The sequence below is a fragment of the Octopus bimaculoides genome, chromosome 1 (genome assembly GCF_046866305.1).
Source record: "Octopus bimaculoides isolate indiv1 chromosome 1, ASM4686630v1, whole genome shotgun sequence".
Taxonomy (NCBI): Eukaryota; Metazoa; Mollusca; class Cephalopoda; order Octopoda; family Octopodidae; genus Octopus; species Octopus bimaculoides.
In genome coordinates this window covers 106,185,922-106,204,273 of record NC_142928.1, presented here as the reverse complement: position 1 = coordinate 106,204,273, position 18,352 = coordinate 106,185,922, and the positions used below count along the sequence as shown (strand labels likewise).

Sequence of the window (18,352 nt, the reverse complement as noted above, 5' to 3'; positions counted from 1 at the left end):
CATATTATTTGTATATCATTATTGATATATATTATTTTGTGTACGACCGTGTGACACGTTTAAATAAAAGGAGTCCTCTGTTTTTCCATTCGTCACCATTTCTCCCTTTTTGAGTTTGCACGGTCGTTCCTTACAAGGTCACCACTTTAGGAGAGTGGGTTATATATCTTTAGATATACACCTAACTCTCCTACATTAAATTGGAAGAGAACTGAACGCAGAAACTCCAAACTGATCAACAACAACAAATATTTATTGTTCGGTGGAAAAGGTAAACAGCTTCTAATTGTGCGGTTTTAGAGTAGCCTGAAATGTAGATGTACGGTTCTTCGTGCTGGTGTCTTTATAGAGACAACTTGGTTCAACCACACTCAAATGGGAGAGCTTGCTTAGACATCTTGCTTGGTTGCTGTCTGCCTTGGTAAGAGAGACAGAATAGAATCAGGAACGCTTGGATGTTGAAATCCACGCATGCGTGGATAAGGATGCAGCAATGGCGTCGGCCTTTTGGCGCCAATATGACGTCACTACAAGATCACTGACCATTACTGTCTATTTTCGATTCGAAAAAGGGTATTCCCACACACTCAGTATACCGCTTACAGCACTGGGGGACTACCCAGTTGAACTACGATTTCCAGATGGAGTTTTTGCCATCAATGAAAATGGGACATGCAGACAAGTTGTCGAGGCTAATTCCAAAATATGAGGATCCTTTTGAAGACATGGTGATTGCATCGTTAAAACTAGAAATGGAACTGAAGAACATTTTGTGCAATGAAGTACATGATTTGTCAGTAACGCTGAAACAAATTAAATTGGATCAGGAAGATTTTTAAAATGTTGAGTAACACGAAAAATATAAATGAGCGGGACGCAGGTTCAAAGCATTATTCAGTATCTGATGAGGTATTATTATATGCGCAAAGAGTGGTAATACCTGAAGCACTGCAAAACAGAGTATTAAAAGACTTTCATGTAGGACATCCGGATGAAGAGCCTCATGAGGAGTTACGTTTATTGGCTGAATATGTACAAGCAAATTGAAAGACTGGTAAAACAGAGTAGAGGATGCGTTATGACAGCAAAGATGCCCCCAATGCAGATTCAACCGTGGCCAATAATGGATTCGGCATGGTCTAGACTGCATGTGGATTTCACAGGACCAATAAATGGCTCTCATTATATCATCGTGGTAGATAGCTATTCCAAATGGCCTGAAGTGTGTAAATGTTCAAGGCCAACCACAAGTGTGACGATTGACTTCTTGGAAGAATTATTCACTCGTTATGAGGTGCCAGATAATGGTACACAATTCACAGCGAAAGAGTTTGAAAGATTCTGTAAGTCGGTTCAAATGAAGCGTGTGTTAATTCCGCCATTCCATCCAAGGTCAAATGGGTTAGCGGAAAGATTCATCGACACATTCAAGAGAGCTTTAGGTGAAGGTACAAAGATGACAAACTTTTTGCAGGTATATAGAATAACACTGAATTCAAATGCAGAGTCAGGTATGTCACCCGCAGATTTGATGTTTTCCAGAAAAATTCGTTCTATTTTTGATAAATTGTTGCTGAGTAGGAAACAAAAAATAGAGAAAATTCGGGAAGAAAAATGAAATTTTTTAACACGGGTGATGAAGAGTATTTTAAAACGTAGAAACGGAAAACAGGACTGGGAACAAGGAAGTATAACTGGACGTCTGGGTAACGTGATGTACATGGTAAAAGGACCAAAATATGAACATAGAAGACATATAAACCAATTAAAAAAAGATATACCAAAAATCAAAAGAGGCGAGAAGAACCAATGGATATATGGTATGATTTGTTCGAGGTCCTAGAACCACAAGCAGAAGCAGAACTGACAGGTAGGTCAAACAAGAAGAGAAAACCTACAGAAATGATGGAAATTAATGCTAAGAGAAAAAGATATGCCAGTTTCTTGCCAAGGAAATAGAATTGATAAATTCAGGTTTAGGGGGAAAAAAAAATTCTCAAAAGGGGAAGGTGTTGTGTGGACACCCTCAGACGATAAGTAGGCTAGTCCAATACGTATAAATAGTGGATGTGATAACTAGACAGGGAGCTTTGCGTAGAGCAAGCCAGAGCCGTCGATAGACTAGACATCGAGTTCTGTTGAGTCGTCAGAAGTGAGAGTTTGGTAGTTGAGTAGAGGTATGTTATTGGCAAAGGTATGCCATCCGAACATGCGATATAACAATAATGTTGCTAATACTTGTCAGAGATTTATCAACAAAGTCACACATAGTCTAGATTTTTTCACTTATATTGATGACTTATTGATAGCCAGTTCTACAAAAGAGGAGCATGTATTTCATTTAGAACAACTTTTTACTTACCTGTCACAATATGGTGTGATAATTAATGCAAGTAAATGTGTTTTTGACATTTCTTCCATCACTTTTCAGGGACGTGGTAGAAAAGTTGCTCATACATACTATTCTTGATTACTTAGTGAATTCTAACGACTTTCATGCTGAACTGTTTCACATTGAATTTTCATTGCAGTTTTACAAACATTCCTTTGTACTTGTTCTCACATGAGTTGGTTTTTGCAAACTCTAATAATTGATGATGTTCTTATTTTTCCTCTTGTATTTGTTTCCATACAATTTCTGGTTGTTACACCTATTGTTAATTTTGCTAAACTATTTGTATTTGGTGTGTTTCTCTGCCAAGAATCTCACTAGTCCATGGGCGATGTAGCAAGACCCATTTCTGATCTGACATTTTAAATTCAACAAGCCATAAATCGGCTCCACATGTTAATTTTAAATGATTAGGTATTTGAATGGGTGAGTATTGTGCGGGATAAGGATTTTGGATGCAATCATGTTGTGCATAATACATCCTCAATTAATCTGAATCATTGCTGGAGCCTACCCACTGCTTATAAATAACTTTGTCAAATCATTTATGGGCAGTGAGGTGAGAGATTTCCTGGAGCACATGTCATAATATTTTCCTGTTGTTATAACAAAGCACTTGTAACCAACGATGCCCAGGGTTGAATTATTCTAATGATGGATGAACTATACAACCAACAGAATTCATGATGTGTCCACTGTATAATTTAGTAGAGGAATAAAGTCTCACTGTTATTTTAGAGTTTGTTTCTTGTATTATTTCCACGAGTAAACACACCACACATCTTATATAATAGTATGCAACATTCTGTAGTAGACCAAAAGACTTTATAATCAACCACAGCTAAAATATAATTTACAAAATACATCCAAAATAGCATTTATTTTTAAAAAATGGAAACTCAAAAATCTACTAGATTATCTTCATTTACAAAAGAGGAACCTCTACATAGTCACTCAGCATCTCAGGAATAATAGCAAAATCTCCCTCAAATCACATTCTATCATCTTAAGAAAATGACACACAGGTTAATGCAATTATATATACTCCTCTTGCAGACTAAATACCTTTATTACAAATCAGCTCAAATCAAGGGCGATCTGAGACGAAACAACATGTAATTAAAAGGTAATTAAGGGTAAGAGTATTGTTGTTTTGGGAATACTAATTTGTGCAGTAAATTTATTCTGTTTGGATTTAACATCATACAGGACACCCAAACATCAAGTGCTTTTAACAAAGACCAAGCAGCTACAAGCATTATGACCAGATCTCCCATGTCATCTTTTCACCCACTAGTCTTGGAGGTTCTCATGGGCACTGCCCTTCTCCATCAAAATCACAAAGTATCACAGATATAAATTTAATTGGCAAATCTTTCTATTTACAAAATCCAGAGTCATTCTATACTGGATATGCTGTTCACTGCCATATTTTTTTGAATCAGTGCACAATATTCAAAATTATGAAATCCAAACTTTACAATTTGTTATATACATTTAACTATTCATCTCCCTAAATCCTACATTTCACGTGATCCTTCATTGAATTGAATTTCTAGGTCTGCTTTACATGCTCTTTTATAGTTCCAACAGTATTCCTCGATTGGTTCAATAACAGTGGGGTCGACTGAATCACTTATGCACTTCCTCTATAAAAATGTAGGTTTTTTTTTTTATTGATGTAAAATCATTATTAAATCATGAACGCACATTGTTAAACACCTTACAATAATTCATTGCAATCTCCATTATAAGTACAATAAAATAAATATCAATTAATTTGCCAATGCAAATTAAGGATCTTTACCCTTTGAATGGCACATCAAGAAATTAATTTTTTGTAACTAAACACTTTCAAACTTCAGACACTGGTAGAATGTGTCATATAAAACATCTTTTACTCTTAGCGCTGTTGAGAAAAGTTTGTATTTTCAAAGTTATTTTGTGTTAAAATGGTCGTATTTCGGTAATTTCAACCAATCAATTCAGCTGAATAAAATTACTGCTGTTGTTTGTCAACAACTTCCAGTGGTGTATATTTCGTTTGTCACTGTTATTTATGACATATTTCATCTCAGTTACGTTTGTATGAATAAACGAGTGTATCTGAAGCATGTTTACTTCATGGCGCCACCACAATCATTCGTGCATTTCTACTGCTTTTAGGGTTTTTTTTTCCTGTTTTTCAGCTACTATTTTCGGAATAACATCCCCCCCCACTTCCAATTTCTTCATTTTTTTCACATTTTCCTGTAACTCTAACCCTAAACCCCTATCCCTAACCCTGACCCTAATTATAAAACCCTATCTCTAACCCTGACCCTAAAACTAAAACCAGTACAAACACACGAACGATGTCATAAATAACAGTGACAAACGAAATATACACCGCCGATAGTTGTTGTTGACAAACAACGACAGTAATTTTATTCAGTTGATTACACGTCATTCATTGATTGGTTGAAATTACCGAAATACAACTTTAACACAAAATAACTTTGAAAATATAAACTTTTCTCAACAGCACTAAGAGTAAAAGATATTTTATATGACACATTCTACCAGTGTCCGAAGTTTGAGAGTGCTTAGTTACAAAAAATTAATTTCTCGATGTGCCGTTCAAAGGGAAAAGATCCCAAATGAAATCAATTATAACCTTTAACTTACAAAAATTGCAGATCTTTCTGATTTGACAGGCACCACTTGTTTTCTTAAAGAAACACTTTCAAACTTGGGATACTGGTAGAATGTGTCATATAAAACATCTTTTTCTCTTAGTCTTCTTAACAAAAGTTTCTTAATAAGTTATTTCATGTTAAAGTTGTTGTATTTCGGTAATTTCAACCAATCACTGACGTCTATTCAGCTGAATACAGTTACTACTGTTTTTGTAAACAATAATTTTTGCCGGTGTCAATCATTATTCCCTAGTAAGGGTTTAAGGTTTTAGAGTTAGGGTTAGGGTTATGAGTGAGGTTATGGCAAAAATAATCATAACCCTAACCGTAACCCTAAAACTAACCCAAACCCTAAAACCCTTAAGCTAAAACCAGTACAAACGCACGAACGATGTCATAAATAATAGTACCACGGATAGTTGTTGTTGACAAACTACGGCACTAATTTTATCCAAGAGAAAAGATCCCATGACACTGTTAGAACATGTTTAAATTCCACGGCAGTAATTGTTTTCACCTCAATAAACGTCAGTGATTGGTTGAAATTACCGAAATACGACAATTTTTTACATGAAATAACTTTGAATACAAAAATTTTTATCTGTTCTATAACACAAAATATACAAGTATACGAAGTTTGAAAGTGTTTAGGTACCAAAAACACTACATAAAACATTAATGAAAAGTGTTGCCCGTCAAATCAGAAAGATCCAAAATAGCTAAAATTCTGAAACTTCGAGCCAATATTGCCCCACAACCTGGATCTTGTTCAAAACGGGGGCACCAGTATTTTCTTAACGAAACATTTTGAAACTTGGGACACTGGTAGAATGTGTCATATAAAACATTTTTTTTCTCTTAGTCTTCTTAACAAAAAAACGTACATCGCAAGTTATTTCATGTTAAAGTTGTCGTATTTCTGTAATTTCAACCAATGACTGACGTCCATTCAGCCGTAAAAATTAAGTGCTGACTACGTAAACAAACGATTCTGGCGGTGATAAAATTATTATTTCCTTGTCAAAAAATGGCTGAAGCATATTGGCAGTAGCTAATAAACCTTTCTATTATAGGCACAAGGCCTGGTTTTTTAGGGAAGGAGCAAGTCAATTAGGGTTAGGGTTATGGAAAACGAACACGTGTGTTGCCTCTCTGCAAAATGTCAGAAGTAATGGAGATTAAATACGCTTTACACCGCTTAAATTGCCAAAGGAGTAAGTATAAACAGCTGAATACTTGTCAGTGATTGGTTGAAATTATCGAAATAAGACAATTTTTTACATGAAATAAATTCGAATACAAAATTTTTTTTCTGTTCTACAACACAAAATAGATAAGTATACGAAGTTTGAAAGTCTTTCGGTACCAAAAACACTACATAAAACATAAATGAAAACTGGTGCCCCCGTTTTGAACAAGATCCCAAAACCTAAACAGATTCGATTCAAAAAAGAAAAAAAAAAACATTAGTTTGTTCTTTTTTTAATTTCAAAAATCAATAACAAAACTGCGTAAACATACAAAGACATTTGCTATTGAAGAAAAATAATAACAATAATAATATGAAGCCAACAAGGCTTTTGTAGGAAAAGTAAGAATAAAATTGTCAAAAGCTTGCAAAGTATCAGGTACAATAAAAATAATAGAATATAAAATATAAACTTTTGTTCATTAAAGTTAATGTTGGATTCACTCAGTAAAGTGATCAACTTGTTAGTCAAAAAATAGAATAGAAGTCTAGGGAAACTATTGTAGTCTGCATCAGCGAAAATTATCCAAGCTCGTATATTTCATGTGGAGATGGTAATTTGGACATTTCAAGCAAAATCCTTCAGCCATCAATGGGCTTTACTCAGATTGTCTGGAGATTCAAACATATTTTCTCTCTCAGGCAAAGGAATTTATTTGAAATGTTAAAATTTTTATCTTGCCACAGTATATGAACTTATCCAAATTAACGAACCTTGTTATTTTTACATGTGACATGTTGTTTAAACAACAGCCTGCTTTCTGATGTTTTAGGGCCTCAGTTTTGAAGCCCTATAGTAGCATGCTGAATACAGATAGGACGGTCATGGATAAAGCTACACATAGAGATTAATACCCGAGTTCAATGATTTAACTTTTTCGTAATACCATGCTAAGTAAAATGGATTAAACGGATAAACACACACAAAGTAAATGATTTTCAGCACCAATTCAAATGTTTTGTTTACTGCCTTATTATTATTATTATTTTTTAATAAGAAATTCTATTTAGCAACATATTTTTACGAGAAGAAAAGAATGAAAAAACATTAAAACTATAATTGATCAAAGTATTGAGAAAAAACCCCAGGATTACCTTACCAAGAAGACAAATAAAAAGAAAATATGTTGGGGAGGGATAATAACAAAATATTCACTATCTGCTACCCTTCCGCCATACAGTTTGATTAGGAAAGACTTTAGGTTGTATCGCACCGATCAAGACTTCTCACCATATGATTCTAACATTCTTTTTAATGGATACTTTTGAATACCACTACAGATGTAATGGCCGATTCAACTTGACATTGAAGGGATGTTGGATTAGCAAATGGTCAGGAAATGACTGAAAAGACAGCTGCAAGTATCGGACAAAAATAACATCTAACTTATCAAACAACACTTGACCTATTTTGCATTGTTTTTATATAAAAAAGAATCGTAAAACAGCGTGTTGCATTTATCTTGTAAAATTTATGTTAGATTAATAATTAATCAGCTCTTTTCGTCAAGGTATCTGCTCTAGTAACTAGAACATAATATAGTGGTAATGAGAAATGGAGGTGAACATTTCCACAGATAATGAGGAAGAACGAGGGAAAAGGGGGGAGAGGCAACTGATTTGGAGTTTCTGATTTTTGATATTTTTTTTACATATTTCTCAGGTAAAACAAATTCCACTTATGAAGACCAAGTTTAGGTTCGTGGTTTAGATAGGTCATAATCATCAATGGAGTGAAAACTCCAATCAAAATTAATCATTGACTGGCAGTGAAATTACTTCTTTCAGTTAGGTGTAAACGCCGACTGATATAAATTAGGCATCATTAATTGGCAGGCAGTAGTGTATGATTAGAGATGTACAGCAAAATTAACAAGTTGTTAAGTATTCGAAAATAATATCTTTTACGTGAGTCGTAGAATACCAAAATTATTGTATAGCAGTATGTTATATGTTAACTTAGAAAATCTATTTTAGTCATCTAAACACACTTTGATCCGGATAATAACATGTTCATACAAGTTCCATCAAAAGTTTGTGGTGCATATGACTTGAATACAAAGTTATGAAGTAAGGCGTTGAATATAAAGCTTGCTTAAGCAAAGTTTCACAAGTAAATACAAAATATAAAGTTTAAGATATTTTCTTAAAATGAAGCAAGATCATTTTGATATTTTTTTCCCTGCATTCAAACCATGAAAGAAGTAATAATTACAATTTTTTTAATGAAAATGTGTGCTTTGTGTGTAAAGAACATTTAAAACAAATTATCCATTTTGGCAATCGATTGTTTTTGGTCTCTGACAATGTATTTGTTCGGTAAGCTCCGTATAAGATTTTTATTTTTCAATGTTTATTTTTGCAGTTGAACAGTGAAACACTTTCTTTTGCACGAGCGACTTGAACAGAGACAAACACACAAGCTAACACACTCACTCATACACATACATAAATATACACGTTTTCTGTTTTCACTAATTGTTTATGTATGTTTGTCTATGTATGCGTTTGTGTGTGTAAGCTGAAAAAAAAGTGGAGAAATAAAAATGTTTTACGGAACTTGCCAAACAAATACTTGTAGTTTTCCGAGACCAAAAGCAATGGATTGCCGAAGAATAAATGTACTAATGAGAGAAGCTAGCAGGCGATCTTACCGTAATGAGTCCTAAATATCGGCCTTTTCCGTAATTTTTTTCTACTTTTGCTTAGCTTATTTCTTAATTTTGCTAGATAACTTTTTTTTTTTTTTTGTACAAAGAAAATATTTACATGTGAAAATAGCTTTGAATATTAAAAAGCACAACGATATCTGTCATCAAGCAAATTTGTAAAAGAGAACGTAAAGTAGATATAAAAAAAAAAGGAACAGGAAATAACTGTACTAATCAAAAAGTAAATGTAAAATCCAGTTCCAAGGAAGCTGGTGAGAGCGTGCGTAGGCAAAAACGATAAAATCGAAACAAGTGTTGTTTGAGGAGAAAGTCTTCACTGAAACCAAATATATTGACACCAATAAGTTATGCTGCCTCACAACTTCCTGAAAAAAGTACTTGTAAAGTTATTTATTGCTATGTTCGAAAAACATGAAATCTATCAGAAAGAGAGCTCCGATTATTGTTGCTTTCATTTTGACATCTAAATCCATTGGAAATGTAACTCCAAAATTGTCTGCGTTCGTGAACATTTCATTGACAAAACCAGCATATTGTTTACTGATCGTTCCTATTTGGTTCGTTTCACTGTGATCGAAAACTTCAAACGTTTGATCTTCCATACAGCAAGGACCATCACAAACACAGATTGGTCCTTTGATTCGGAAAACAACGTTATCATCCGGGGTGGTAATGTCGAACAGGGGTCGGAAGAAACTACAAGTCTGTTTTACTTTGCCAATTACTTAACCCACAGGGGCTTCAACTGTTACTTCAAAAGCACAATGTTCGGTATTGGCGCACCAACAGCATCCAGCAAAACATTTGAATTCTCTAGTTATCCTCATAACTTCTTGTCCCATATTATCAGATATGTGTATCACAAAACCTCGTGCAGAGCCGCAGCATTGACGCATGCAGATATCAGACTCTTCGCCAGCAAAATATACTTGTTGTCCGACAGCATTGATCATAATATATTTGTTAGCACATTCGAAGCTAGTTAATGCTTCTAGGATTTCAACTTGCTGTTTCACCAAAAGTTGGTCAATCGTTGTCAAGTATTCTAAACCAGGTGGACAATTACTAACTGTTGGCCTGGTCATCCACTGTTGAGACCCTTGAACTCCCGGCTGTGGTGCATATCCTCCGAATTGGGTTGAATAACCACCGGGTTGTGGTGCATATCCAGCCGGCGGTGGTTGCTCGCTACCCTTACTTAAATCTGATGTTCCGGGTTGTGTTATTACTGGTGTCGACATTCTATTAATGTAACTAAGTTTGACAAACTTAACGAATATATTTTTTGTTTGTTTGTTTTCTATCTCTGATATAAAAATAACTTCCCGAATGAAGTACTATGACTGTGTTACTTGCCAAACTGGGTAGGTAACGTGATTTTTATACAGTTTAATCTGATTTCCTCCTCCCACAACCACCTTGAAAGTAAAATCATCCAACCAACAACTTCGACGGAGTTTCAGATCAGGACACCCATAATAAGTTGGCAGGGTTTTCTCAGTGTTTTTCTTTCTTTTTTCCACCACGATCTTTTAATGAAATAAAATTTTCGAAAATTTATGATTTTTAAAAAAACTCCGGACTGATTTTGGTCAGTTTGTTTTGCACTAAGCATTTAAAAACCAGTGGGGGGGTGAAAATCTTTGTCATTCTGACATGTATTAATGTTTTTCAATATTTTTCTCCCCATAAACATAATGATCCGGAAGTAACACATGGGTGGTCCATTGCTGGGATGGATCTAGTTTTATCCATTCGCAAAATATGCTTTTTATAGAAGACATTAAAAATCTGAAAATCGGCTATAATAATGTAGCATTCCAGTCTCATTGCTTTGAAGGTATGATGTTGTGGAGAAAAAAAGTTACAGATGTTTAAAAATAAAAAAAAAACAAAAAAAAAACTGTTTTTAGCCAATAGCGAGACAGAAATTTTCTGCGTTTAGCGAAGCAGTGTCAACTTTAAGGTTGTATCCTATGAAATGTAGCGTCTGACCTATTCAATGTAGGTTTGTAAATAAACAGAAATACCAACATGTATCATCTGGATCTAGCCTTTAGGAAAGTGGGTTATACATCATTAGATGTACACCTGACTTTCCTATATTAAATTAGAAGTGAACGGAACGCAGAACTCCAAACTGATCAACAACAACAATATTTATTTATGGTGGAAAATATACAGCTTCCAATTGTCCGGTTTCTGAGTAGCCTGAATGTAGATGTACTGTCTCTAGAGATGAATCGTTGGAGAGACAACTTGCTTCTTCCACACTCAATGAGAGCTTGTTTTAGACCGTCTTGCTTGTTCGCTGTCTGGCGTGGTAAGAGACAGAATAGAAGCGGGAACGCTTGGATGTTGAAATCCACGCATGCATGGTCAAAGATGCAGTAATGGCGACTATGCCTTTTTGGCGCCATATGACGTCACTACAAGTCTTTCTCATTCAGTTGTCATGGTAACAAGCTGCTAATGCCACGTTGTCGATTAACTAAAATTACCCAAATTTCCCAACTTTAATTCCAAATAACATCAGATTCTTTAATTTACGATATAAAGTTGATCGTAATCAAAATTCAGAGTTGTATCGATACACCAAAAATGAGAGCAATCTGAGCAAAATTAAGGCTGGGGCTGATTTTGCGAACGAGAAAGACTAGATTCTGTATGTGTAAGAAAAAACGGGGCTAATGCAGTTTCGCAACTCTCCTTGAAAAATGCATTTTTAATGCAAGAAACCACATTTTCAAAATTTAAATTCAATAAGCATATAAATATGTGTATAAATAGAAAGATATGAATGTCTTCCCGGGGCTAAAAACAGCAGTAACACCGTCTTCTATAGGACAGCCACATTTAGTTAACATATATATTTTATGAATAAACGGACAGGCATAGATAGATAGACAAATAAATAAACGGATGAAAAAGTTCAAAATTTAAAATTGGGGGAGAGGTGAAATTTGGGCAAAGATCACCGAAATTTGAGCCACTTATTAAACATTAATGTTTGTTTCTCATAAAATGGTGTATATTTAATTTACATTAAATTATTATTTACGATTATTCAAGGCAAACACAAGTAAACCGCAAATTCTTTTCACTTTAATGTCTTTGTATTTAATTTCGATTTGTATATGTTCGTCAATTCCCTACTATCTCTGGCGGAGGTAAAGATCATAGACCACACCCACTTTGGGATTTTTTAAATTTTTTTTTTTGTACAGGAACACACTATATCGAGGGCGGAGATTCCGAATCTGCCAAAAAATCGAGGATCAACTTTCTAAATACGAATTACCAAAAAAGAAGAAAAAAAATGTTTAATGTCATTTTGTTGTGTGTGTGCAAAAAATCTAATTTTTATATACCTCTCTTAATGTCAACCACAACATGTTCTAATTCGTATTTAGAAAGTTGATCCTCGGTTTGGCTGTTGTTTCTAGCATGTCAGATTTCCGGTTAGGGCGTACTTAAAAATTGAAGATTTTGAAGAACCCCAAAACACGTTTTCAAAATTTGTCCCGCTGGCAAAGAAAAAAAGCGAGTGGGGGAAATTTCACTTTCTGTCATAGGGTTGAGGGGAGGGTTGTTTATTTATTTTTTGAAAATGTGTAATTTTACAAACAATTTTTTTAGGATCATAATCTCCCTATTTTTCTACATATTTCGCCAAAAAAATTCTAAAATAAGTGAAAAATGAAATTGGGCGAGAGGGGGATTAAAATTCTGAAATTTTTTCTTTGGTAATTCGTATTAAAATTTTGAAAACGTGTTTCTAGCATGTTAGATTTTCTGTTTAGATACTTTTTGCGTCTGCTATTTTATAATTCTATGTATACCTCAAACATTAGTTGAGAAAACACTTTAATTTCACTGCTTGTCATAGGGCGGAGGGAGGGGTGTTTACGCCCCCAACCATCAATTTTAAAAAGTGAAAACGTAAGAAATTTATGGGGGGGTGGAATTAAATTTTGAAATGCAGATTTTTTTTGCAGATTCGGAATCTCTGCCCGCAATATAGTGCGTTCATGTAAAAATAAGACCCCAAAAAAATCCTCCGCCAATTTTTTTTTTTTTTTGCATATTCGTAATCTCCGACTTTCAAAATGTAGGAATCCGAAAAAAATTTTTTTTTTAAAGTGCATTTTTCAAGATGCGATTCTGTATTAGCCCCAAAATTTTTCAGATTTATGTTTTCAATATCGGATTTACGATTTAGCAAAAATAAAATTTTTTAAATTTCATTTACCCCACCCCCACCTACCCAATTTATTTGCTTTGTTTACAGTTGACAAGACGTGCTGTCACGCATAAAATGAGCTGCTTCCAAATCCTGTTTCCTGATAGAGTGAAAATTATCAAACTTTAAAAGAGAGCCAAACCGAAGATCAACTTTCTAAATACGAATTACCAATGAAGAAATACGCGGGAGGAGGGGAAGGGTGTTTATTTATATATGATTTGGGGGGGATTTTGGGTCGGAGTTTTTCATAAAAAATTTGGGCACTATCATGCTATTAGCTGTCAGAAGTGAAAGTGCTCACTGCTAGTGAAGTATCTGTCTGTCTGCCTGCCTGTTGCTGGCCTGTCGATTCTTTGGCTACTGACAGCTAATACCACGACTGGCCGGAGCGAGCTATATGTCTGTCTGTCTCTCTATCTATCTATCTATCTATCTTATCTATTACTCGAAAGTTCGCGAGTCCGCGCTAGCTAGTCGTGAGTGGTCGATCCTATTATTTTTAAACTTCAAACTTCATTTGTTTTCTATTTTGATAAATTCTCTCTGTTGAAAATTATATTTTTATATTTTAAATAATTTGCAATTTCAGGAAATATGGTTTTATATTAAATTTGTGTTTTCTACTCACGACTAGCTAGCGCGGACGCGCGAACTTTCAAGTAATAGATAGATAGATAGAGAGACAGACAGACAGACAGACATATAGCTCGCTCCGGCCAGTCATGGTATTAGCTGTCAGTAGCCAAAGAATCGACAGGCAGGCAGACAGGCAGACAGACAGATACTTCAGTAGCAGTGAGCGCTTTCACTTCTGACAGCTAATAGCATGATAGTGCCAAAATTTGATATTGTGTTTATTTTTTCCATATTCTTAATCTCCGTATTTTCCGAATTCGAAAAAAAGTTTTTAAAAAAAGTTTAAAAAAGAAAGTTTGAAAAAGAAAAGACCACTTTAATTTCACATGAATACTTTGTTATATTACTGAGCGAAATTACTCTGAAAGAAATCTTTGGAGAAAGGTGAGTAGATTGAGTGCATTATGTTATCGCAGTTTTGTGAGATTTGGCTGTTATTTCTAGCATGTGGATAGCCTGCTTGAAGGCCTGAGAGTATACTCTTTTACTTGTTTCAGTCATTTAACTGTGGCCATGCTGGAGCACCGCCTTTAGTCGAGCAAATTGACCCCAGGACTTATTTTTTGTAAGCCTAGTACTTATTCTATCGATCACTTTTGCCGAACCGCTAAGTTACGGGGACGTAAACACACCAGCATCGGTTGTCAAGCGATGTTAGGGGGGACAAACACAAACATATATATATACAATATACGACGGGCTTCTTTCAGTTTCCGTCTACCAAATCCACTCACAAGGCTTTGGTCGACCCGAAGCTATAGTAGAAGACACTTGCCGAAGGTGCCACGCAGTGGGACTGAACCCAGAACCATGTGGTTCGTAAGCAAGTTACTTACCACACAGCCACTCCTACGTGTGTATATATATATATATATATATATATATATATATATATATATATATATATATATATATATATATATATATATATATATATATATATATATATATATATATATATATATATATATATATATATATATATATATATATATATATATATATATATATATATATATACCGGAAATTATGACGGAAAAATCGGATCTTGTGAATTTTCTGAAAGTCCCCTCCCCACTCCAGGGTCGTCAGCGCGCATTTTTGTCATATTCGTTTTCCACATACTTGTTAATACCCCCTCCCACCAGGCTGGTTAATTTTTTTTTTGCTGTTCCCGGGTAAGGATCTTTATATTTACCTACTTTTCTACGTATTTCGCCAAAAGAAATTTCTAAAAAAAGTGAAAAATGAAGAAATTGGGGTGGGAGAATTTAAATTTTGAAATGCCAATTTTTTTGCAGGTTCGGAATCTCCGCAGTCGAAAAAGTGCGTTTCTGCCAATATGAATATCTAACAAGATTTGTGGAGTATGATATAAGATAGTTGTGACTGCCAGTTTATTTTTTAGTTACATACTGTTTGTTTCGTCGCCTATACTTTGGTGGAATAACTACTATATTGAATCGAACAGTACTGTGTGCAAGTTCCTCTTGTTTGAATACTATTCTGGTTTATACTTGTATTTTCCTTTGAGTTTACGAACCTTTTTTTTCTGCTTAATTAGCTTTACTTTTCCTAATTTTGACAAAGGAAAAACCGGTTGAAAAGGGGTTCGGTCAAACTCCAGTGTTTAACCCGAGCAAAAAAAAAAATAGTGCAACAGATGTAAAACAACATGTAGTAAACGAATAAAAGAAAATATGCGCGCTGGCGAGGGAAAGAACTCGGAAGATTCACTTGCCCAAGGTGCCATGCAGTGGGACTGAACCCAGAACTGTGTGAAGAATATCCATATGGGAAGAATATCCATTTTCTTTAGGGAAAAAATCGGATCATGTGAATTGTCCTGGTCTCCCCCCCCCCCCCGTTCGCCAGCACGCATTTATTTTTTCATATTCGTTTACTACTTGTTTTGGTCCAGATGGACTATATGTAATCTGAACCTTTCCCCCCTTATTTTTTTCTTTTTTTTTTACGGAATCCCGATTCTGAAAAAAAATTTTCAAAAATCTCAATTTCAAAATTTCGATACCCCCCCCCCCCCCCCGGGTTTTATATAGATCCACAGGGTAAACCTAACCCTGACCCTAACCCTAACATTAGTTTTGTGAGATTTGGCTGTTATTTCTAGCATGTAAATAGCCTGCTTGGTGGGGGGGGGATTGAAATTTTTCAAACAATTTTTTTTCAGAATCATAATCTCCGTATTTTTTTACGCATTTCTAAAAAGAAAATTTCCGGAAAATATTTTTAAATGAGAAAATGGGGGGGGGGGATCGAAATTTTGAAAAATTTTTTTCAGAATCATAATCTCCATAGCCTAAAATAAATAAGTGGGGAAAGGTTCAGATTACATATAGTCCGTCTCCGCCCTTGTTTTATACCTATTGCATTTTTTTTTTTTGCTTGGGTCAAACACTGGAGTTTGACCAAAAGTTCATATGTAAAACAATTTTAAATTTAAAAACAATATTACGACTTTAATTTAATCAAACGAATTTAAAATAGAGAAGAATGAATTCTACACGCAGAAAAAAGAAAAAGAGATGTAACTATTTTTACAATAGAAAAGGACTGAAGTACTAGTTTAAGAATAAATAAAATAGTAAAATCCAGGATTTGATGAGGGCCAGCATCAGTAAAAAAATTGTTAATATAAGACAGTTTATGTCCAGTAAGTTTATATTTTCGCACATCTCACTGCAGCCAAACATACTGGCAATGATTACAAACTCTTTGTAAATAAAATTATCCTGACATGTACCAAGCTCGCGATTAGTTAGTTACAATACTAAGAATAAATTCAATGTGTATAAACATTGTAATAACAATAGTAAATTAGGGTTTTAAAGTGCCCGTTGAACAAAAGTTACTTTCAGAAAATTTATAATTATATATATAAATAAAATTAGGAAATAGATGTTAAAAATAAAAAGTATATAAACATAATATACACTTAAAAGAACACCTTTAGCGTAATACGTACATGTTGAACATATATATATATAGAGAGAGAGAGAGATAAATTCCATCAGTATGAATATCCTTAATCATGATCTTTCTTGTTCTTATTTTCGAAGAACATGAAATCTATTAGAAAAACAGCTCCCATCATTGTTGCTTTCATTTTGACATCTAAATCCATTGGAAATGTAACTCCAAAATTGTCTGCCTGCGTTACCATTTCATGGACAAACCCAGAATACTGTTTACTGATCGTTCCTACTTGATTCGATTCATCATGATCGTAAACTTTAAATTTTTGATCTTGCATACAGCAAGGGCCATCGCAAATACAGACGGGTCCTTTGATTCGGAAAACAACGTCATCATCCGGGGTGGTAATGTCGAACAGGGGTTGTAAGAAGCTACAAGTCTGTTTTACTTTGCCAACTACTTGACCGACAGGAGCTTCGACTGTTACTTCTAAAGCACAAGCTTCACAACAAGCGCACCAACAACATCCAGCACAACATTTGAATTCTCTAGTTATCCTCATAACTTCTTGTGCCATATTATCGGATATGTGCATCACAAAACCTCGTGCACTGCCGCAGCATTGACGCATGCATAAATTAGACTCTTCGCCAGCAAAATATACTTGTTGTCCAACTGAATTGACTATAATATATTTGTTAGCACATTCGAAACCACTTAGTACTTCTAGAATTTCTACTTGCTGCTTCACCAAAATTTGGTCAATCGTTGTCAAGTATTCTAAACCAGGTGGACAATTACTAACTGTTGGCCTGGTCATCCACTGTTGAGACCCTTGAGCTCCCGGTTGTAGTGCATATCCTCCGGGTTGGGGTGCATAACCGCCGGGTGATGGTGTGTAACCACCCGGTGGTGGTGCGTAACCACCCGGTGGTGGTGCGTAACCACCCGGTGGTGGTGCGTAACCGCCCTGTGGAGGTGCGTAGCCCCCAGGTGGTGAGGCGTAGCCGCCCTGTGGAGGTGCGTAACCGTCGGGTGGCGGTGCGTAGCCAACTGGCGGTGGTTGTCCGTATCCTGATGGAGGAGATCCATACCCAGGTGGTGGTGGTGGTCCGTATCCGGGCGGAGGTTGCTCGTTGTCTTTTGAATCTGATGCCGCGGGTTGTGTTGTTACTGGCGCAGACATTTTTTTTGTTTTTGCAAGTAATCAGAATTGATAACTGACTTGAAACTTCTGTTAGTTGATACTTGATATCAGAATAGATTATATAAATAGATTTACAAAAGTTGTGATTATGCGATCCAAAATGCTGAATTAAATAAACACCAGTAGCTACGTGTGGCTTCTAGGCAACTAAAAATGGCGATCTCCTCTTAGAACTGTTTCTATCTCTTTCCCTTGAACCACTAGTTCTTGAAAGGGAAACTGTGACTGACTACTGGTTCTAATATCGCACTATATTTTTATGACGTCACATAACATACGAAAGTACTTCTAAACACTCCAATCATACTAGAAAACTAGAGAAAATATCGTAACGC

The 18,352-nt window shown here is 35.1% G+C and overlaps 3 protein-coding genes and 1 pseudogene across 5 annotated transcripts in view; 1 reads left to right on the top strand and 3 right to left on the bottom strand.

Moving 5' to 3' along the window:
- LOC128248156 (uncharacterized) overlaps nucleotides 1-18,352 on the bottom strand; it is a 62,494-nt pseudogene that overhangs the window by 20,401 nt on the left and 23,741 nt on the right. The window lies entirely within an intron of this gene.
- On the bottom strand, nucleotides 6,537-13,569 carry LOC149137667 (phospholipid scramblase 1-like). The gene has a single exon (XM_089355395.1). It carries the CDS (start codon nucleotides 10,230-10,232, stop codon nucleotides 9,717-9,719), a length of 516 nt encoding a protein of 171 aa, XP_089211521.1. The 5' UTR covers nucleotides 10,233-13,569; the 3' UTR covers nucleotides 6,537-9,716.
- The window catches only part of LOC106871080 (uncharacterized), a 69,404-nt gene continuing 64,954 nt past the window's right edge, over nucleotides 13,903-18,352 (top strand). Inside the window, exon 1 of one of the 2 annotated variants that reach the window (XM_089355326.1) lies at nucleotides 13,903-14,257. The gene's annotated coding sequence lies outside the window, so the exon portion shown is untranslated. Of the gene's footprint in view, nucleotides 14,258-14,903; nucleotides 15,052-18,352 lie in introns of those variants that run through there. The other variant, XM_089355318.1, reaches the window with a different exon arrangement.
- Nucleotides 16,326-18,272, bottom strand: LOC106869472 (phospholipid scramblase 2-like). The gene has a single exon (XM_089355345.1). It carries the CDS (start codon nucleotides 17,994-17,996, stop codon nucleotides 16,920-16,922), a length of 1,077 nt encoding a protein of 358 aa, XP_089211471.1. The 5' UTR covers nucleotides 17,997-18,272; the 3' UTR covers nucleotides 16,326-16,919.

What these genes read in the sequence shown, in the direction of transcription:
- LOC149137667 (XM_089355395.1), bottom strand. Translation starts at nt 10,232, where the DNA reads ATGTCGACACCAGTAATAACACAACCCGGAACATCAGATTTAAGTAAG.
- LOC106869472 (XM_089355345.1), bottom strand. Translation starts at nt 17,996, where the DNA reads ATGTCTGCGCCAGTAACAACACAACCCGCGGCATCAGATTCAAAAGAC.